The sequence below is a fragment of the Elephantulus edwardii genome, unplaced genomic scaffold (assembly GCF_000299155.1).
Source record: "Elephantulus edwardii isolate Elephantulus edwardi_28Jun2011 unplaced genomic scaffold, EleEdw1.0 scaffold00028, whole genome shotgun sequence".
Taxonomy (NCBI): Eukaryota; Metazoa; Chordata; class Mammalia; order Macroscelidea; family Macroscelididae; genus Elephantulus; species Elephantulus edwardii.
In genome coordinates this window covers 16,794,113-16,811,737 of record NW_006399778.1, presented here as the reverse complement: position 1 = coordinate 16,811,737, position 17,625 = coordinate 16,794,113, and the positions used below count along the sequence as shown (strand labels likewise).

The 17,625-nt window shown below is 46.2% G+C and overlaps 1 protein-coding gene across 1 annotated transcript in view; it reads left to right on the top strand.

Moving 5' to 3' along the window:
• PADI4 (peptidyl arginine deiminase, type IV) overlaps positions 1-17,625 on the top strand; it is a 52,034-nt gene that overhangs the window by 20,187 nt on the left and 14,222 nt on the right. Inside the window, exons 2-10 of the mRNA XM_006883691.1 lie at positions 2,338-2,518; positions 4,815-4,881; positions 6,482-6,549; positions 8,392-8,509; positions 10,264-10,389; positions 11,624-11,802; positions 11,969-12,072; positions 12,895-13,006; positions 14,247-14,354. Coding sequence (XP_006883753.1) covers positions 2,338-2,518; positions 4,815-4,881; positions 6,482-6,549; positions 8,392-8,509; positions 10,264-10,389; positions 11,624-11,802; positions 11,969-12,072; positions 12,895-13,006; positions 14,247-14,354 — 1,063 coding nt within the window. The remainder of the gene's footprint in view (positions 1-2,337; positions 2,519-4,814; positions 4,882-6,481; positions 6,550-8,391; positions 8,510-10,263; positions 10,390-11,623; positions 11,803-11,968; positions 12,073-12,894; positions 13,007-14,246; positions 14,355-17,625) is intronic.

Below are 17,625 nucleotides of genomic sequence, written 5' to 3'. Positions count from 1 at the left end.
ATTCCTGTGGATATGATTTAACCTTCTTTAGCTTTAATTTGAACTTGCATAATGAGTAGTTGGTGGTCTTTTCCACAATCACCACCTGGCCTAGTTATCACTGCTGATGGTGAACTTCTCCAGTGATTCCTTCCACAGATGCAATAGATATGATTCCTGTGTATTTTATCAGGTAATATCCATGTGTACAGGCTACATTTATGTTTCTTATAAAAGGTATTTTATATTAATAAATCATTGTACAGAATTCTGTCATTCTATCCCCAGCCTCATTTCTGTCACCAAGTCCATACTTTCCAACTACTGATCCTTCTTTCTGGTTCCAAATCTCTGCATTCCAGTCACCCATTATTATTATTAATGCATCTTGGTCACATGCCCGATCTATTTCTGACTGCTGCAGTTGGTAGAGGTCATCTATTTCTTCCTCTTTGACTTTGGTTGGTGGTGCATAAATTTGAATGATAGTGGTATTAATAGGTCTTATAGGTATGCAGTTAGACATGGAAGAAAAATAGGCAATTCTTTCCTTGCAATTCACAGCCTCTGAAAACCCACTGGAGAACCAGCAATGAGTTGATTCTAACTTAATGGCGCATAACAACAACAAAGTATGTCTTTAGTAGTTGCTTTGGTTAAAATCTGTTGGTTTTAATATCAAATTTCACTGGTGGCAGAATCCAGCGAGTTGTGCTGTTAACCCAAAGGGCTTACGTCTTGACGGTTGTGATCCAGCACATCCTCAAGAGAAAGACGGGAACTTTCCTCCTGTTGAGGTTAACAGCCCTGTACACCTCATACAGGATCGCTTAGTGTCAGAAATTACTTGATGGGTGTGAATGGGTGAGAAAAATTCTTTATTAGAATAAAGTTTGGTTGGGTGCACAGGTCTATATTGGTAGCTATTTCTTTCTCAAACTCTTTGAAGGTATATTATATAGGTTGTCTCCTGGATTACATGGCTGCCCTTGAAAAGTCTCCTTTCAATCTAATTAGTATACCTTTACAGGTAACCTGATTTTGCTTCTAGATGCCTTGAAGATCTTCTTCTTGTGCCTGATAGTCTTTCGTTGAACTGTCATACATTTGTAGGAGCATGCATGAGCACACACAGAGAAGAGATTCCTTAGACATTTCTGTTCCTTCTCATGATCTGAGCAACAGCTTGAACAGTATGTTTTAATAATGTCCCCATTGTTTTGTAAGAGGAATGTCCTTCAGCATGTCTGATCGGCCATAATCCCAGAAGCAGAAGTCTATGTGCTGTTCTGTATGTACAACCCTGTATATGCACATGTGTATGCGTAGAGAGCTCTAGTGATCGGGTGGGTGACAAAAGAGCTGCAGTGCCAACCCAAAGGCATGTGGTTCAAATCCACCAGCCGCTCCAAGGGAGAAAGATGGGCAATCTTCTGTGTGATTTACTGCCTCTGAAAACCCCCACTGAAGCTAGAATTTGATTCTGAAGTAAGGGCAAATAACAACAAGAGCAACAAATCTGCGCGCATGCACGTCACTCTATGCATGTATCCTTGTGTGTGGGGGGTGAAGTACACATCTCTCTAGTACTTTCTGAATTCACATAGAAACCCTTCAGACCAGGGATGTCTCTACTTACCTCGTGATGTCTTAGTTATTTAGTGCTGCTGTAACAGATTCCACAAATGAATGCCTTCAATAGACAGAAATGTATTCTCCCACCGCTAGAAGTTCAGGTTCAGGTTACCAGCTCTAGAGAAAGTCTCTCGTGCTCGGTTGGTTGTGGGGGAAAGTCCTTGTTTCCTTCTGAATCTGTGAGACCAGGGTTCCCTGCAGACACCCATATGTTTTGGCCTCTATATGTCCAGGAGTTTCATTACACAGAAGTCCAAGTCCAAAAAGGACATGTTCTACTCCTGGCAATTATTTCTTGGTTGTTCTAAAGGTCTCCCCCTCAGCTTGCTTTCCTCTTTAATGAAATAAAAGGAATTTCAGGACGTAGTAAACATAAGCGGAATATTACAGATCTCTGCTTACATTTTATTAGGTCTCTGATGAGATTAGAGAGTTTTGTATTCCACTCTTAATCCTCTTTCAACTATTTGGTTTATCAGAATTGTGGGGGATCATGACACAGCTTCCACATTATATCACCATATACATGTATTTTGGGGAACATAATTGAATTCATGACACCTGACAACCTCAAAGTATTTATCCCCATGATCAAGGTAACTGCTGGTTCCCATGTGGTGTTTACATCTGCCAGAAGATGGCGGGATCCTGTGGAGCATAGGAAGCACCAGGCTCTTCCTCACTGGTTCTCTCTCTCTGTCCCTCTGCCTGTCTCTTCCACAGCTCTGCCCCTAAGGGTTGCACATCCTTCAGTATCACTGCTTCCCCAGAAGTGGTGGTGAATGTTTCTCATGTCCCTCCACTCAAGAAGAATCCCACAGGTCCCTCCAAATGGCCTCTGGACCCTAGGTTAGAGGTGACCATAGAGATGAAAGCCTCCAGCAGCAGCACAGGTGACCAGAAGGTGAGTGTGTAACTGTGAGGTGGGGGGTATGGAAGGAGCTCCTCACAGTCTGCACTGCCTCAATCCACAGTCCCAGCCCTGGCAGAGCTTTCTTCCCTCTGAGAAGCTCATGATGGCTTGTTCCAGTCATAGCATCCTCCTGGACAGGAAGATTAGGATGTCAGGACTTGGATAAAATGCATTTCTTCAGCAAATGTTTAGCAAATAGTTACTGCATGCCAGGCACTAAGAGGCAATGGAATTTAGAAACAAACAAGATCTATGAAATTGCAGCCTTCATGTGCTCATCATGCATGAATGAGGACATCAGAAGACATAGAGGTAAATAAAGAAGAATTCCAATGGTAGTGGGCGCTCTAAAGGCCACAGGTCAAAAGCCCCGGGGAACTCTGGTCCCTGTTCCTTGTATTAGTTTCCTGTGGCTGCTCTAATGGAGCTTTGGTGGCATAATGGTAAGAAGTTATGCTGCCAACCCAAAGGCAAGAAGTTCAAATCCACCAGTTGCTACGTGGAAGAAAGATGGGCAATCTCCTTCCACACAATTTACAGCCTCTGAAAAGCTATTAATCAGTTCCATCTTGACATCACAACAACAACAGCTCTAATAAATGTCTACAGACTGTTGACTTGAAATAACATTTTACTCTTTCCCTGTTGTAGAGGTCAGATGTCCAAAATGTAGGGCTGGTAAGGTCACACTCCCTCTGGAAGCTCGAGGGGAGATTCGTTTTTGCACCTTTTCCAGCCTCTGTTCGCTGTTAGTGTTTGTGGACTCATGGCTGAACTCTAATCTCAGTCTCCATGGTCATTCTGCTCCTTCTCAGCTCTGTGCTGTCTCCGTCCTCCTCGCTCCTATAAAGACACTGTCATTATGAGAACATGTGCTCAGAGCTCACCAGCATCATCCACTATAAGGTCCTCATCTCGAGATTCTAATTACAGCTGCAAGTACTCTGTTTCCAAAACAGGCAGCATTTACAAGTCTCAACACTTACAGGTTCTAACAGTCATAGAAATTCTGATACAGACATGCCTTTAGGGGACCATCATTGAACCCACCACTCTTCTTTCTCACCAAGAGATCTAAGTCAATGGCTTCTTGCTTTCAGCAATATGAGGCAAGGGGACTCCTTTCTGGAAACAAAAAGTTGTCACCTGCTGTGGGAGCACAGGGTGAGAGCACTTCCTGGAAGAGGTGGCAACGTAAGAGCTAGCTAGTAAGATCCATGTAAGTGAGTGGCCTACATAGAGGAAGAGGAGGCCTGAGTACATATGCTGGATGAGCAGAGGGTGAGATATAGTAGGATAAAATGAGGATGTTCTATATGGCAAGACGGGAGGACAGGGAAGGAAGTAAGGAAGTAAGTGAGAGAGAAAACTAGTATAAAGAGATCGGCATTATGGGCCTCGTCCTTTGAGGACACCAAGGAACCAATGGAAATTTTTCAGCCAGGGAATAACATTTGTATATCAGGAAGCTCCTACAGACTCAAGTGCAGCAAGTAGATAGGCTCTAGGGATTAGAGCAGAGGAAGGAAGACCAATCAGGAGACTGATGCCTTGGTCTGTAGGAGAAGCAACAGGAGCCATGCTCTTTCTCTGGATTCCCACTCTCTGCAGGGCATGTCTTCAGTGGGTTCCATCAGACTCTTCAAGAGTTCCTCTTCTTCTGGTGGCAGTTCTTAGAGTTTGCTTTGGAGATAGATCTTCCCATTGCGATTTTGTTTCTAAGTGTCAACGCAAGTACTCTGTTCTCCTCTGGACAGGCTGAGTCAACCAGATGTGTTCCTGGATTCTGAACTTTGGGGAAATCCCAATAGTACTCACCGTGCAAACACTGCCACCAATTCAAACTTCCTGTTCCTCAGATTCTCCAGAGTTTGAACTCTGGTCTCTATGAAGTCTGATCTGTTGGGTATTTCTTTAATCCTTGTTGGCAGGGTCACTTTCTGTCATTTAACCAACCATCTCCCTTTAATGTCTCTTCCACTGTGTCTCTAGTCACTAAACTCCTATGTACTGTGCAGGAGCCCCTCAAAGCGGACCTCTTCATTAAAGCCTCCCTGGGACCCTCAGGCAAATGGTATCACTCCATCTCTGGGCTCCCATAGAACCTTCTCACAGTTCTTTCAGTTGTTTGCTAGCCCTCCACCTCCATCAGTTGGGGCTCTCTTTGTAGGCTGGGACCGTATCTTGCTCAACTTTATCTCATCAATGCCGAGACTGAATGAGTACGTAGCAGGGGGCTAGTCAGTGTTTGCTGAATGAGTCATAATAGCCTGCTGCTGTCCCATAGGTTTGGATTTCATACTACGGACTCAAGTCTCAATCTACCCGAGCTCTGCTCTACCTCACTGGAGTGGGTAAGTAATGATCAAGATCTTGGAAACCAGCCTCCCTCTTCACACGCACGCACTCACACACACATTCTTCTAAAGGCATCTATCTAGCTACACCCTAGGGTTACTGTAGTCAGAACAGAGAAAAATGGAAAACTCTAGATAGTCATAGGGATAGTCCCTCCCTAGTCAGCAAAGCATACACAAATGCAGTTGGGAGTGATTTGTGATGACCTTCAATTATATTTTATTTTTCAAGTTAGCTCATGACTACATGGATTTTTTCAATGTATGTAGGAGTCTCTATCTTACTGAAGGAGTTCTAGTGGATCTATGATTAAGGTATCCAGTTGCTCACCAAAAAGCTGGTCTTTGAGAACTCATCAGCCACTTTGCAAAGACACAACAGTCTGCCTGAAGAGTTAAAGCCTCGGGAAACCCTATGAGGCGGTTCCACTCTGCCCTACAGATTCACTGTGAGTACAAGTCAACTCAGTGGGAACAGGTTTTATTTTATACCTTTTGACACCTCAAAAATTTGTGACAAACCTATTGGTGGTGTCCTGATATAAACCAGAGTTAAATAATATAAACCAGAGGTAGTAAATTTCACCTTTATCATTTTTTCCATAACTGTTGTTATTATATGTCATTGAGCTGGAACTGACTCTTAAGTGATCCTGAAGCAGGTTTCCAGAGGCTGCAGTTTGCCCATTTTTCTCCCACAGGGCAGATGGTGGGTTCAAACCTTGAACCGTTGTGTTGAAAGCACAACTCCTTACCACTAGACCATCAGAGCTCCTTTTTCTACAGCAAAGATACTTTTAAAAATTTTTCTTCAAATAAAATCCATTTTTGAACTTGACTTTATCCCGAGCAATAAAATCATGATGATGTTGTTGTTGTTGTTGTTGTGTGCCATAGAATTGGAACCAGCCCATAGCTGACTCTCTGGGGGGTTTTAGAAACAGCAAGTTCCACAGAAGTTGATTGCCTGTATTTTTTCAGTGGAGCAGCTGGTAGACTCGAACAACTCACCTTTGTGTTCCACAATTCCTTATCACTTAACCACCAGAGATTGTAGCATGATACAACTATTTATGATATGTATGTTTGATACAAAATTTATGATACTATAAATCATACTGTTATTTAAACATATGCTAAATAGCTAAACATTTTCATATGTTCTGGGCCTGATAATTAGCACATCCACAAAGTTTATATTAAATACATAAAAAGCCAAGGTCACTAGAGGCTGGAGCTGGAGCCAGAGACCTTGAGAGCCAGTGAGGTGTCCCTGCATCATGTGGAATCTCCTATCAAGGAGGTTGGGATTCTTTCTTGGGAGTGGCCAGGGTCTAATTTGCTTCACAGTTGTGGCCCCTGAAAGAGAGAGGTTATGGACCAAAGTTCTGGCTCTACTCTCTGAATTAGAGGCTTATTTCTTGAGGGGCTTGGTGGAAGAGGGATTCTTTGAACCTGTCTCCTAGGAAAGGAGAGGGAACAATGCTCCCCATTCTTGGTGCAAACAGCCTCATGAAATAAGAATCTGTCCATCCAAGGCCAGGTGAGTATCCTCTCCTCACACCCTCACCAAAACTCTTATTTGCTTGGATTTCAGAAATCTCCCTGCATGCAGACATCAACCGCACAGGCAAAGTAAAACCCACCAGAGCCATGAACCACCAGGTACCAACCACACAACCTTGACCCATAGTCCTGCACGCGCTCTCTCTGCTGGCTTCTCCTGACAGCCACCTATGGTGATGAAATGAACTGCAGTCTATCTCATGTATGCCAAAGAGAGACAATTTAGGAAGCAGGAGGAGAAAAAAAGAGGGGAGATTTAAACCACCATTAACATTTTGTTTTGGTTTATGTACACCCCATTTCTTTTACGAGACCATGTTCTCCCTGTCTGTAGATTCAGAGTTTATATTGTCTTGGAAACTATAGTCATCAGCTAACACAAAGCAATATGAGAAAAGATTTTCCAGCAGATCTTTTTGGCATTAAAGCCCATTGTTGTTGTTGTTGTTGTTGTTGTTGTTGAGTTGATTCTGACTCATGGCACCCCCTGTTAATGTTTTCAATGCTGTGACCTTTCTGAAGCAGGTCCCTTTGATCTGTTTCACAAAACTCCTGTGGGTGGATTAGAAGTGCCAACCATTTGGCCAGTAGTAGAGTACTTAACCATTGGTGACATGTGGGGGCTGTCAAAATCCCCTCCCCACAGAGTGTGATGATAGAGAAAGCAGAATTAGAAGGGAGTAAAAGAGACAAGGAACCAGGTGGGACCCAGCATGCGTGCATGCAAAGGTAGAATAGTGGGGGGTGTAGACAGGTCGTGTGAGCAATTGTGTCCACCCAGGGCATGTGGATAAATTCAGAGTGTACTTGGACCCCCAAAACAACCAGTTCAATTTTATACTGATATGCATCTTCTGAGGTCACAATTGACTTAAGTGGGGGAGAGAGAGAGAGAGAGAGAATGCCCTGGTGGCACAGTGGACAAATCGCTGGGCTGCTAAGCCAAAGACCAGCAGTTCTAATCCATCAGCTGTTCCACTGGAGAAAGATGAAGCTGTCAGCTTCTGTAGAGATTTACAGCCTTGGAAAAAATCCAATGAGTTGGTTCTGCTTGGTCCTCAAAACTCAAACTCATTGCCTCAAATTGGTTCTGACTCCTAACTTGGCCCTCCCGTGGGTTTATGAGGCTGTAAATCACACATGAAGAGGCGGTCCCTCATTCTCACCTGTGGAGTGGCTTCAAGGCACCAGAGCAGCTCAGTCTTTGAGTTAGTAGCACAACTATCTTTAGACTACTCAGTGGGCGCTCCCCGCTCTGCCCTAGAGTAGTCTGTTTTATGAAACAGAATAGTCAATGGCAAGGGGTTGGGCTTGGTGCTGACATGTTAAAAAAAATTACAATCTCATTGTGGAGCCCAACAAAAGTGGGAGAAAGAGTGGGGAAGCAAGAAGAGGAGTCTGGGAAAATTACAGCTCTGAGAGAGAAATCCACCTTCTTGTCACTCAAAATCTAACCTTCCCCAGTGGCGAATGTTCTCCTAGGAACAGAACCTGTCATCACTATTAGATCTTCTGCCAGGCGGGGCCACTTAATTTGCTTTCATCTCTGAACAGACAGTGCCTGGCTGCTAAGAATAGACCCACACTTGGGTAATGAGTAATTAAGAGTTCACATCATAGTAACTATTTAGATTAAAATCTCGGCATTAATATTTAGCTCCGCTGTGGTTTGTCAAGTCAACAGTTTTAAAAGGCTGTTAAAGCCCATTTTATTGACTTCAGCACTTTTTTTAAATGGGCTGCGTTTTGGGGGCAGTTGTTTGTGACTTTGTAGACAGACAGAATTCCACTCTTGGGACCAAAGAAATACTTGGTTTGGGAGGGGTATGTGTAGCCCTCAGAATGCTGGTGAGATGATGGAAAAGGTGCGTCTGCTTCCTCATGAGTTGGGGAGCTCTCTGTGGATTCCTAAGCGTACCCTTCTCTCCTGAGTGTCCACAGAAGGCCTGGACCTGGGGCCCTCGCAAATATGGCGCCATCCTGCTGGTGAACTGTGACAAAGAAAAAGCCAAATCCTCCACCATGGACTTCGAATATGAAGAGGTGCAAGACAGCAAAGGTAAAGACTTCCAATAACTAGTGGGAATAGGACTTTGTCCACATGGCCTGAGCCTCTGAAATCTCTTGGCATCTCCACTTCCCTGGTGATGAAATGGGAAAAGGTCTTAAGAGTATAAGAGATCTTCCCAAGGCCACACAGTAGAAAAGAGCTAGAACCAATGTCAATCTCTTTCAGACGCCAGTTCTCATGTCCTTGACCCTGACCAACTCACACTTCTGCTCCTAGGTCAAACTTAGAGCTCAAAACTTTCTCATTGAAAGCCCTGCCCCAAACGCATAGGAGGCTTCAGATCCAGGTGGTGCTCTGAGCACTTCAGAATTATTTACTCATTTGACCCTTTAAAAGTTAAGATGAATGCTCTATACCCAACCCTATTCTATGACTAGAGAAACAGAAGCACAGAGAAGTTAATTCACCCAGAGTTACACAGCTGAGGATGGATACAGCTCTTAGCCTTTGTCTTAGTTAGGAGAGATAGATGTATCAGCAAAAATGTGAGATGCATTGACACAGTGACTATAGCAATGGATGCAGAAATCATGAGGCAGTGCAGGGTCGAGCAGGGTTTCATTTTGTCGTGCACAGGATTGCTGTGAATTGAGGCTGACTCCATGGTATCTAACAACAGTATACCTGGAAACAGAGAGAGAAATATATCTACTTTAACTGCTTGTGCAATTGTGGGAGCTGGCAAGTCCAATATGTATAGATCAAGTGGCAGATTGGAGATTCCTATAGGTCTGCAACCCAAACTCTGAAGGTTAGACAAAAGGAAGGGTGCAAAGTAAAGAGAGGAGTGCAAGAGAGATTCATCAAAGCAAATGTCTAAGGATCTGGAGGCAAACCTCAGCCTAAGGAACTCTCTTCTCAGCTGCACTACATTATAGATTACATTATAGAATGTGACTACATCACATTACATTATAGAAGATCATAACATGGCAGTAGATTACACTATAGAATGTAATTGCACATTACATTGTGGAATGTGGCTACATCACATCACATTACATTATGTAATTGCACTATATTACATTATGGAAAGTCATTACATGCTTGTAATGATTGATTACATTGTGAAGCAGCAACTAGTCTAGTATTTGTCCAAACCGCCAGGAACCACAGCTTAGCCAAGTTGATACGTAACATTAACCTTCGCAGCCCTATTTTGTTTTTAAGGAAACTGAGGCAGTAGGAACTGAGACAACTTTTCCAAGCTCATATGAATCCAGGACTTGAACTAGTAATCACCAAAGCCCTCAGTCCCTTAACTCCCATCCAGTCCATCAGAAACTATTACTTGAGAATGTCACCTTCTCCATACCTTTGTTACCTTTGTTGTTATTGTTCACCTCAATTCTCCAACTTCACTTCCTGCTCCCCAGGGCAGTGTAGAGAAAGAAACCTGCCATGTGTAGTACCTGCCATGCACATGTCACTGTTCTAGGTGCTTCTTTCCAGGGACTAAGGACACAGCAACAAACAAACTCAGTGTGGTCCCCGCCTTTGACAAGCTTACCCTGTCAGAAAAGACCAAAACTCTAACACTTTCCCAAAATGAGAAAGAGCATGTTAAACACTGGAAGTAGTATGAAGAAAGTGGAGCATTTTAACAGAGCGGTCTCCAGGGCAGGGGATGGGGTGGGAGGGGTAGCATGTCTCAGTTAAGGGAGCGGCTAACAGGAGATTAACCATGTGTCTGTACGGGCCCTGCCAACCAATGGACTCAGACCCTGTCCTTCTCATTCCAGACCTGAAGGACATGTCCTTAATGATCTTGAACACACAGACTCCCAAAGACTTCTTCACCAAGTACCGACTGGTGCTCCATGTGGCCAAATCGGAGATGGACAAAGTGCGAGTATTTTATGCCAAACGTGAGTGGTCCTTGGCCTTCATCTGTCTTTGACTGTTCCTCCCCATCTGTGATCTCTACCTCTTCCAACCTATGGCACATGGTTCCTTAAGCCGATCACTTCTGAGCACCAGCAAGGGGCTGGGCCCTAAGAGCTGGAGACACAGCAAGGGCAAGACATACGACATCTCTGCTGCCACCTTCTGGACCGAGACGGACAGGACGCCAGCAAACACACACAAAGAAGATACTGTGTGGGGCTAGTGAGCCCTGAGAGGAAAGAAGTGCCCTCCCAAGGACACTCCTTACGTTCTCTGCTCTCTCACTCTCTCTCTTTCTCACACACACACACACACACACACACATAATGGACTCATTTTTTGCAGAGACTTTGAACACAAGCAAGTTTCTTGTGTTAGACAAGAATTCATTTTCCAACACCCTGCTCATGTGGAGTCCAGTTGCAGTGCATGGCAACCCCATGCGTCCCAGAGGAGAGCTGTGCTCCACAGGCTTTTCAGCGGCTCATTTCTCCGAAGTAGATTGCCAGGCCTTTCTTCCAAAGTGCCTCTGGGCTGACTGGAACTTCCAAGCTTTAATTAGCACATTAACCATCTGCACCACCAGGGATTCCCCCTGCTGATAAGACATCTGAAATGACCAGCAGTACATGACCATCTGCCATTATGGTTCTAGACTCAGAATGGAGCAAGAACAAAGCAAAGACCCCACCTTCGTGTTTCATGCCAGAGGGTTGAGAGGGAGGATACCTGAAATTAAGTAATATGCTGAGTGTGTCAGGTGGTGTCGAACATATGTAGAAAAATAAAAAAGGGAAGGGGATGTGGCATGAATATGCAGTGAAGGCTTCTCTCCATCACAGCTGCTATTTTCCTTCTTAATCACACGCTATGATGAATCTTCCTCTCTGGGCGTGAGAACCATGACTGTCCCCTGGTATCCCCAGGTCTCAGTGGAGATCTGGATACAAAAGAAATCAGTGAATGAGCCAGGGCATGTACTGGACTTCCTGTAAAGTTGGGAATGGCTCAGGTATCCCTCCTGCCCCTCAACCAGGGAATGACACTCCACTGGACTTTGATCCTGCCCTCCCCAGGGAAGGCTCCTTTCAGAGTTGGCTGTGAGGTCCTCCTGTGGGGACCATGTGGTGGTCCTGGGAAAGGTGTTACCACACCAAAGAAGCAAGGCCATCAGAAGTGGGACACAGATCTGAGCCTCACCTACCCTTCTTCTAGGGGCCAAGTCACCTTCTAAGTACATGGCTGTCCTGGGGCCCCAGCAGCCATCTCACACCCTGAAGCTCCCCGGCGGCCAGCACAGTGCCACTTTCTATGTGGAGGGCCTTGCTTTCCCAGATGTCAACTTCCCAGGACTCATTTCCCTTGGCATCTCGCTGCTGGACACATCTAATCTGGTAAGCCAAGATGGCAGCTCAGAGTGGGGGCTGGGATTCCAGACAGTGGCCCAGCTGGGGTTTCAGAGCCCCGCTGGAGAGGGGGGAACCTCAAATAGCCACCAGGAAAAGGTAGCTGTTAGACCAGGGCTCTTGTAAAGGCCTCTTGTTTACCTCATTCCTGCAGGAGATGCCAGAACTGCTGGTTTTCCAAGATAGTGTTACTTTCCGTGTGGCCCCGTGGATCATGACCCCCAACACCCAGCCCCCGAAGGAGGTGTACGTGTGCAGGTGAGTGGCGCTATGTTCAGGTGGAGTCCTGAACCAGGAGGTTAGGAGCACTGGATGCTGGTTGCAGCCACTGCATATGTGATGTTGTTATGTACTATCTATCAGTGGGTTTTCAGAGGCAGTAAATCACACAGGAGGAGACTGCCCATCTTTCTCCTGCAGAGCAACTGGTAGATTTGAACCACTACCTTTGGGATGGCAGCACAGCTCTTTGCCACCAAAGCGTCCTGCACACCTGCTGTATGAATGAGAAAATCGATGATGGTTGTTTTTTCTGCCACGTGCCGGCGGGGTCCTTAAGTCAGGATTCTCGGGTTTCTCAATGTAGTTTGTGGACATTTTGCAACAGCAACATCTGAAAACTTACTTAAAACACACGTTGCTGGCCAGCTCCCTTTGCTGGGTCTAGTGATGGCCATCTAGTCTGGGAGCCCCTGATAAGGGTGCAGGATCTCAGGAGTCCCCTCTCCTCCTTTAGTTGTTTCTAGAGCAGGAATGAGGGGTAGCCTGGTAAAGAGACAGGCTGGGCACCAGAAGATCTGAGATTGAATCCCAGGGCTGTTCCTAGGTGGTTGGATATCCACACTCTGCCTCTGCTTTGGTGAAAGGCGTTTCCTGCTTCATGGGCTGTTAGGAGGATGAAATGAGTGAATGTCTGGCCAACAGCAGAGAAACTGGACCAAGCAAGCTGTCCAGGCCTGTACTCTTGCGCCCTCTAGAGGACATCAGGGCTGTTCCACTTAGCTTTTCAGGACTCAGCCCAGGCCACTGTCAGAATTCAGAGCACTCAGGATTGCCCCCCACCTTTTCTGCTTCATACAGGATTTTTGAAAATGAGGACTTCCTGGAATCAGTGACTGCTCTAGCCAAGAAAGCCAAGTGCAAACTGACCATCTGCCCCGAGGAAGAGAATAAAAACGACCAGTGGATGCAGGTGTGTGGTCCTGTGGGCAGGAGATCTGGGACACACAGGGACCTTCCTGGGGCCCAGCTTTACCAATCCCTCTTTCTCAGACAAGTAAGTACTCCTCTGTAAGGTGGCCTGAGCCAATAAGAATGGATATAGGCAGCTGGTCACTGTGTGTGTGGACCGTGGTCACCAGGAGGAAAGCCACTCCCTTCACCTCTCACTTGAAATCTCTCAGATGGCCTCAGAGAGAATGCAAAGTTCAGGAGGCTCAACCCCAGGTCACTTCACTCTCCGGCTCCTGCCCTTGCCACGCTCCCAAGGCCTCCTCCCCTGCTTGCTCCCAGGGCCTGCCTGCCAGGGCTGCCTCCGCCTGTCTCTGCACTGGCCACTCTAAGGGCCAGTCTTCTTCTCACATCAGACATGAGCTGTCCAGAGTAGAGAGTGAGTATCATTCAGGACAGCACCCCAACGTGGGCAGCTAGTGAGCTAGCCTCCCTCGGGTCTCTGCCCACCATGCTATTCCCCCGCTGCCTCACCTCCCATCCCCATCTCCCATCCCAGATTGAATGCGCACCTCCGTAGGCTTCCCCAGCTCTCCAATGGGAACTCCTCTTTCTTCCAAACCCTCGTTTTCTTTCTTATCACTGTATCTTCATAATGTCAGGGTTTTAAACCATATGAAATTGTCAGCTTACCAGCTCTTTTGGTCTAGAAAAATGGCAGTTTCATATGACTCAACTTAACAATGATTTCTGTCAAGTATCACATCTAGGACTTGAGCCTCTGAAGCAAGGTTTGCACCATATTTGTCTCCGAAGATCCCTTCCCCATATTCCATGGGCCGGGGTGGGGCCTTAATTTGACTTTCTTTGGGGCAAGTAGGGAGTTGGAGGAGGGCTATCCCTACAAGTCCCCCAGGCCTCTCTCTTTTCAAGAAGTTTTCAACCACATAGGGAGCCTCTCTGTGTCCTCAAAGAGCTTCAACTTCCCCTCCCATCACCTTCTCAACATGAGGGGCTGCTGCCCTCTCTCTGGCTGGCTGGCTTGCTCTCATCCAGGGGCAGGTTCCAGGATTGCATTTGGACCATTGTGATCCCAGCCCTAGTCAAGCACACCGCAGGAGTGAGGTTCAGGGCTCCTCAGAGCTCTCCTCACCTCCTGATGCTGGGGCCCCATATCCACCGCCACCCCCATTCTCTCCCCTACCAGGTGCCACACCGCAGGCAGCCTGCTTAACAGTCTCCTTTCTGCTCATTCTGCGCAGGATGAAATCGAGATTGGATACATCCAAGCCCCCCATAAAACGCTGCCGGTGGTCTTCGACTCCCCACGGAACAGAGGCCTGAAGGATTTCCCCCTCAAGCGTTTGCTGGTACTATGTGGGAGTGGGGTCTCCAGGTGCCAAAACCTCCCAGCCTTCCTCATTAGCCTGCGCCCCACCTCCACCCCTGGGGGCGGACCAGCGAGCTTGCGCAGCTTGGAACTGCCTGCTTGCTCCAGGAGATGCCAGCAGGGCTGGTTGTTTTGTTACCATCATGATAAGATCTGACTCCTCTCCCACAGCTCTCTCCACCATGAGCTCACCTTGTCCTCAGAATAACCCTGGGCGGGAACTGGTATCCTGTGGGGCTGCAGATGCTTCTGCGCTGCACTGGGGGGCAGTGGGGGAGGGATGTGGAGCTGGGCTGGGTACCTTTCCCACATCCACTTGGAGATTGTTTCCCAGGGCAGGAGCTGGTCCGAGGGCTCCATCCAGGGTGTGGTGATTTTCAAACCCAGAGTGGTCAGTGCCTGGTCCTGAATTTTATCAGCCAAAATCTCTGCGTGTGTATGTGTGAGCGGGGTGGGTGACATCGGTGAGTCATGTCAGAGGAGCCTGGTAGCTATGAGCAAGCTCAGCACAGGATAACAATAACAATAACAGCAACAGGATAGTCGAGCTTGCAGTCCGTGTCAAGCATAACACTCTAATAACTTTTTCTACCTGCATTGATTCATTTAATTGGTCTGGTAAACTTTTATGTAGATCTTATTATTAACAGGCCCATTTTCTAGATGAGGAAACTGAGGCTCTGAGAGGTGAAGTACCTTCCTCCAAGTTGGCAATCAACGAAGGCCCTGAGCATGCTCTTAACTGCCAGGGCTCCCTGCTTGCTTGAACTCGCAGGAGCCCAGGGAAAATGGGGCAAGGGTGCGAGGTTTACTAAGGTGAATGGTTTCCCAGGGAATATCCTGCTTCTTAAGGAATAGAATGCACCCCTGCTCACACAGGAGGCCTTGAAACGAGATTTCACTTTCACCCAACAACTTGTCCTAAGTCTTCTTTATGCTCAACAATGCATGTCCTATGTAAGCTGCAGAGGTGCTAGGGTTTGACTGGGTCTGCTGTGTCTGATCTGCCACAGAATCAGGTTCATCCATGTCTCAGGAACAACTGGACTTCCTGAAAAGTAGATTAAGCATCAGGCTGCTAAACAAAAGGTCATTGGTTCAAATCCATCAGTGATTCTTTGGGTAAAAGATGTGGCCGTTTGTGTATGTGAAGATTTACAGCCTTGGAAACCCTGAGCAGAGGTTCAATTCTATAGCTGTTGTTATGAGTTGGAAGCAACTCGATGGCATCTGATTATAGTAACTCTGCCCTTCCTCCCCGGTTACAGCCCTCCTGCAGCCTTGGGCAGAGGCGTTTTTTGTTATCTAGAGCTGCTAAAGCAGACAGGCCACAAGTGGGATTTATTCTTTCACAACTTAGGAGGCTAGAAGTCCCAATTCAGGATGCTGGTTCTCTGAGGTAGCTTCTCATTGTGTCTCCTGGCTCTAAGAGTTTCCCAGCATGGCAACTTGGCTCCATTCCTGGTTTGTTTGTTGTTTGTTTGGTTTTTTTTGGGGGGGCGCTTTTTAAAAAAGTTAATTATAATGAAAGTTTACAGAGACTTTAAATTTTCATTCATTCATTGTTGCACTTTTCTCCCTGACCACCCCTCCCCCCAAGTACAATCTTCTCTTTGAAAAGTAAAAGACAAATTCTTTCATTGTTATACAATCCGTCCCCTCAAGTCCACTCTACTATGCAGCCTTCATTGTGGAGTCCTAGCGTGGTAATAATACCTAATCACATATCCCTTTTAAATAGTTCTCTCCCTCATTTGTTTCAATGTAGTATACATTATTTGTCCCATCTTTCTGTCTCCCCTCAACTCCAATGTCAGTCCCATTTTACAACAGTGGTCCTATGCAATACTTGTCCTTTTGTGCTGAGATATTTCACTCAACATAATGTCCTCCAGGGTCACCCATTTTTAATAATATTGCATGAGTTCCTTGTTTTTCAATGCAGCGTAGTATTCCACTGTGTGAATATACCACAGCTTCTCTATCCATTTGTTTGTTGATGGGCACTTGGGTTGTTTCCAACTCCTTGTTATTATGAACAAAGCCATGATAAACAAGGGTGTGCATATATCTGCTTGGGTGGTGGTTATGGTATATTCTCAGTAGTGGAATTGCTGGGTCAAATTGTATTTCTGTTTGCAATTTTTTGAGAAACTGCCACACCACTTTCCACAGTTGTTGCACCATTTTACACTTCCACCAACAGTGAATAAGGGTTCTGGTTTCTCCAGAACGTCACCAGCATTTGATGTTTTCTATCTCTGCAGCACTAAGGCCCTACTATCTCTGCTAACATTTCTCTCCTTTTCTTGTAAGACAAAAGGTGATGCAGGCCACACCCCAGGGAAAAGTCCCTCCCATCTGCTCTGGGCTATGACCTGTTTAAGGGCCTTGCAGCCCATCCTGATCCCCTTACAGCCACAGGCTGATCACATCTTGGGGGACGATTATGCTATTACATAACTGTCTCTAATCCTCACTAATTAACATCAGAAAGGTGAGGGGTTACAACATATAAGATAATCACATAGAACTGATAAGCATGGACTAGCCAAGTTAACAAGCACTTTAGGGGGACACAGTGCAATCCATGATAGTGGCTTTGTCCCCTAATTTGATAGTGCAAACATAACAAAGACCAGATCGTCTGGCATCACAAGATACACCTCCAAAGTCTTCAATTAAAAGGCCAGACGGGTCAGTACAGGTTTCTCCTTTGCTCACAGACAACCTTGTGATGATCTCTTGGCCGAGCACATCCAGCACATTCCGGAGCAAATCACTCAGAAGGAAAAGAGATTAGAATAAAAGGTAACCTCACCATGTGCTGCAGCTGCTGCCTGCCCTGCCTCACCCAGGGCCTCTCCTCCAGGCGCTCAGCTCCAGCTCACGGGCTGCCTTGCCCTTCAGGCTGCTCCCGACTTTTACTAACCTCTGCTCCATGCCCTTCCCCACTTGTGTAGCTACTTCCCAGCCTACATTTTTCCACTTCAGTGTCTTCATTGGTCGGGTCATCCCAGATGAAATCCTGCCCCACCTCCAACACTCTCAACTACAGTTCCCAGTGGGTCTCTTCCAGAAGGTGACCCATTAGCAGGTTTTCTGAGGCTGTAAATCACACGGGAGGAGATTGCCCATCTTTGTGCTGCAGAGCGGCTGGTGGGTTTGAACTGCCAGATGAGCACTACTTTTAGGTTAGCAGCACATGCCACCAGCAGGACTCGCCAGCAGAGCTGTCTGATTGTGGGGAG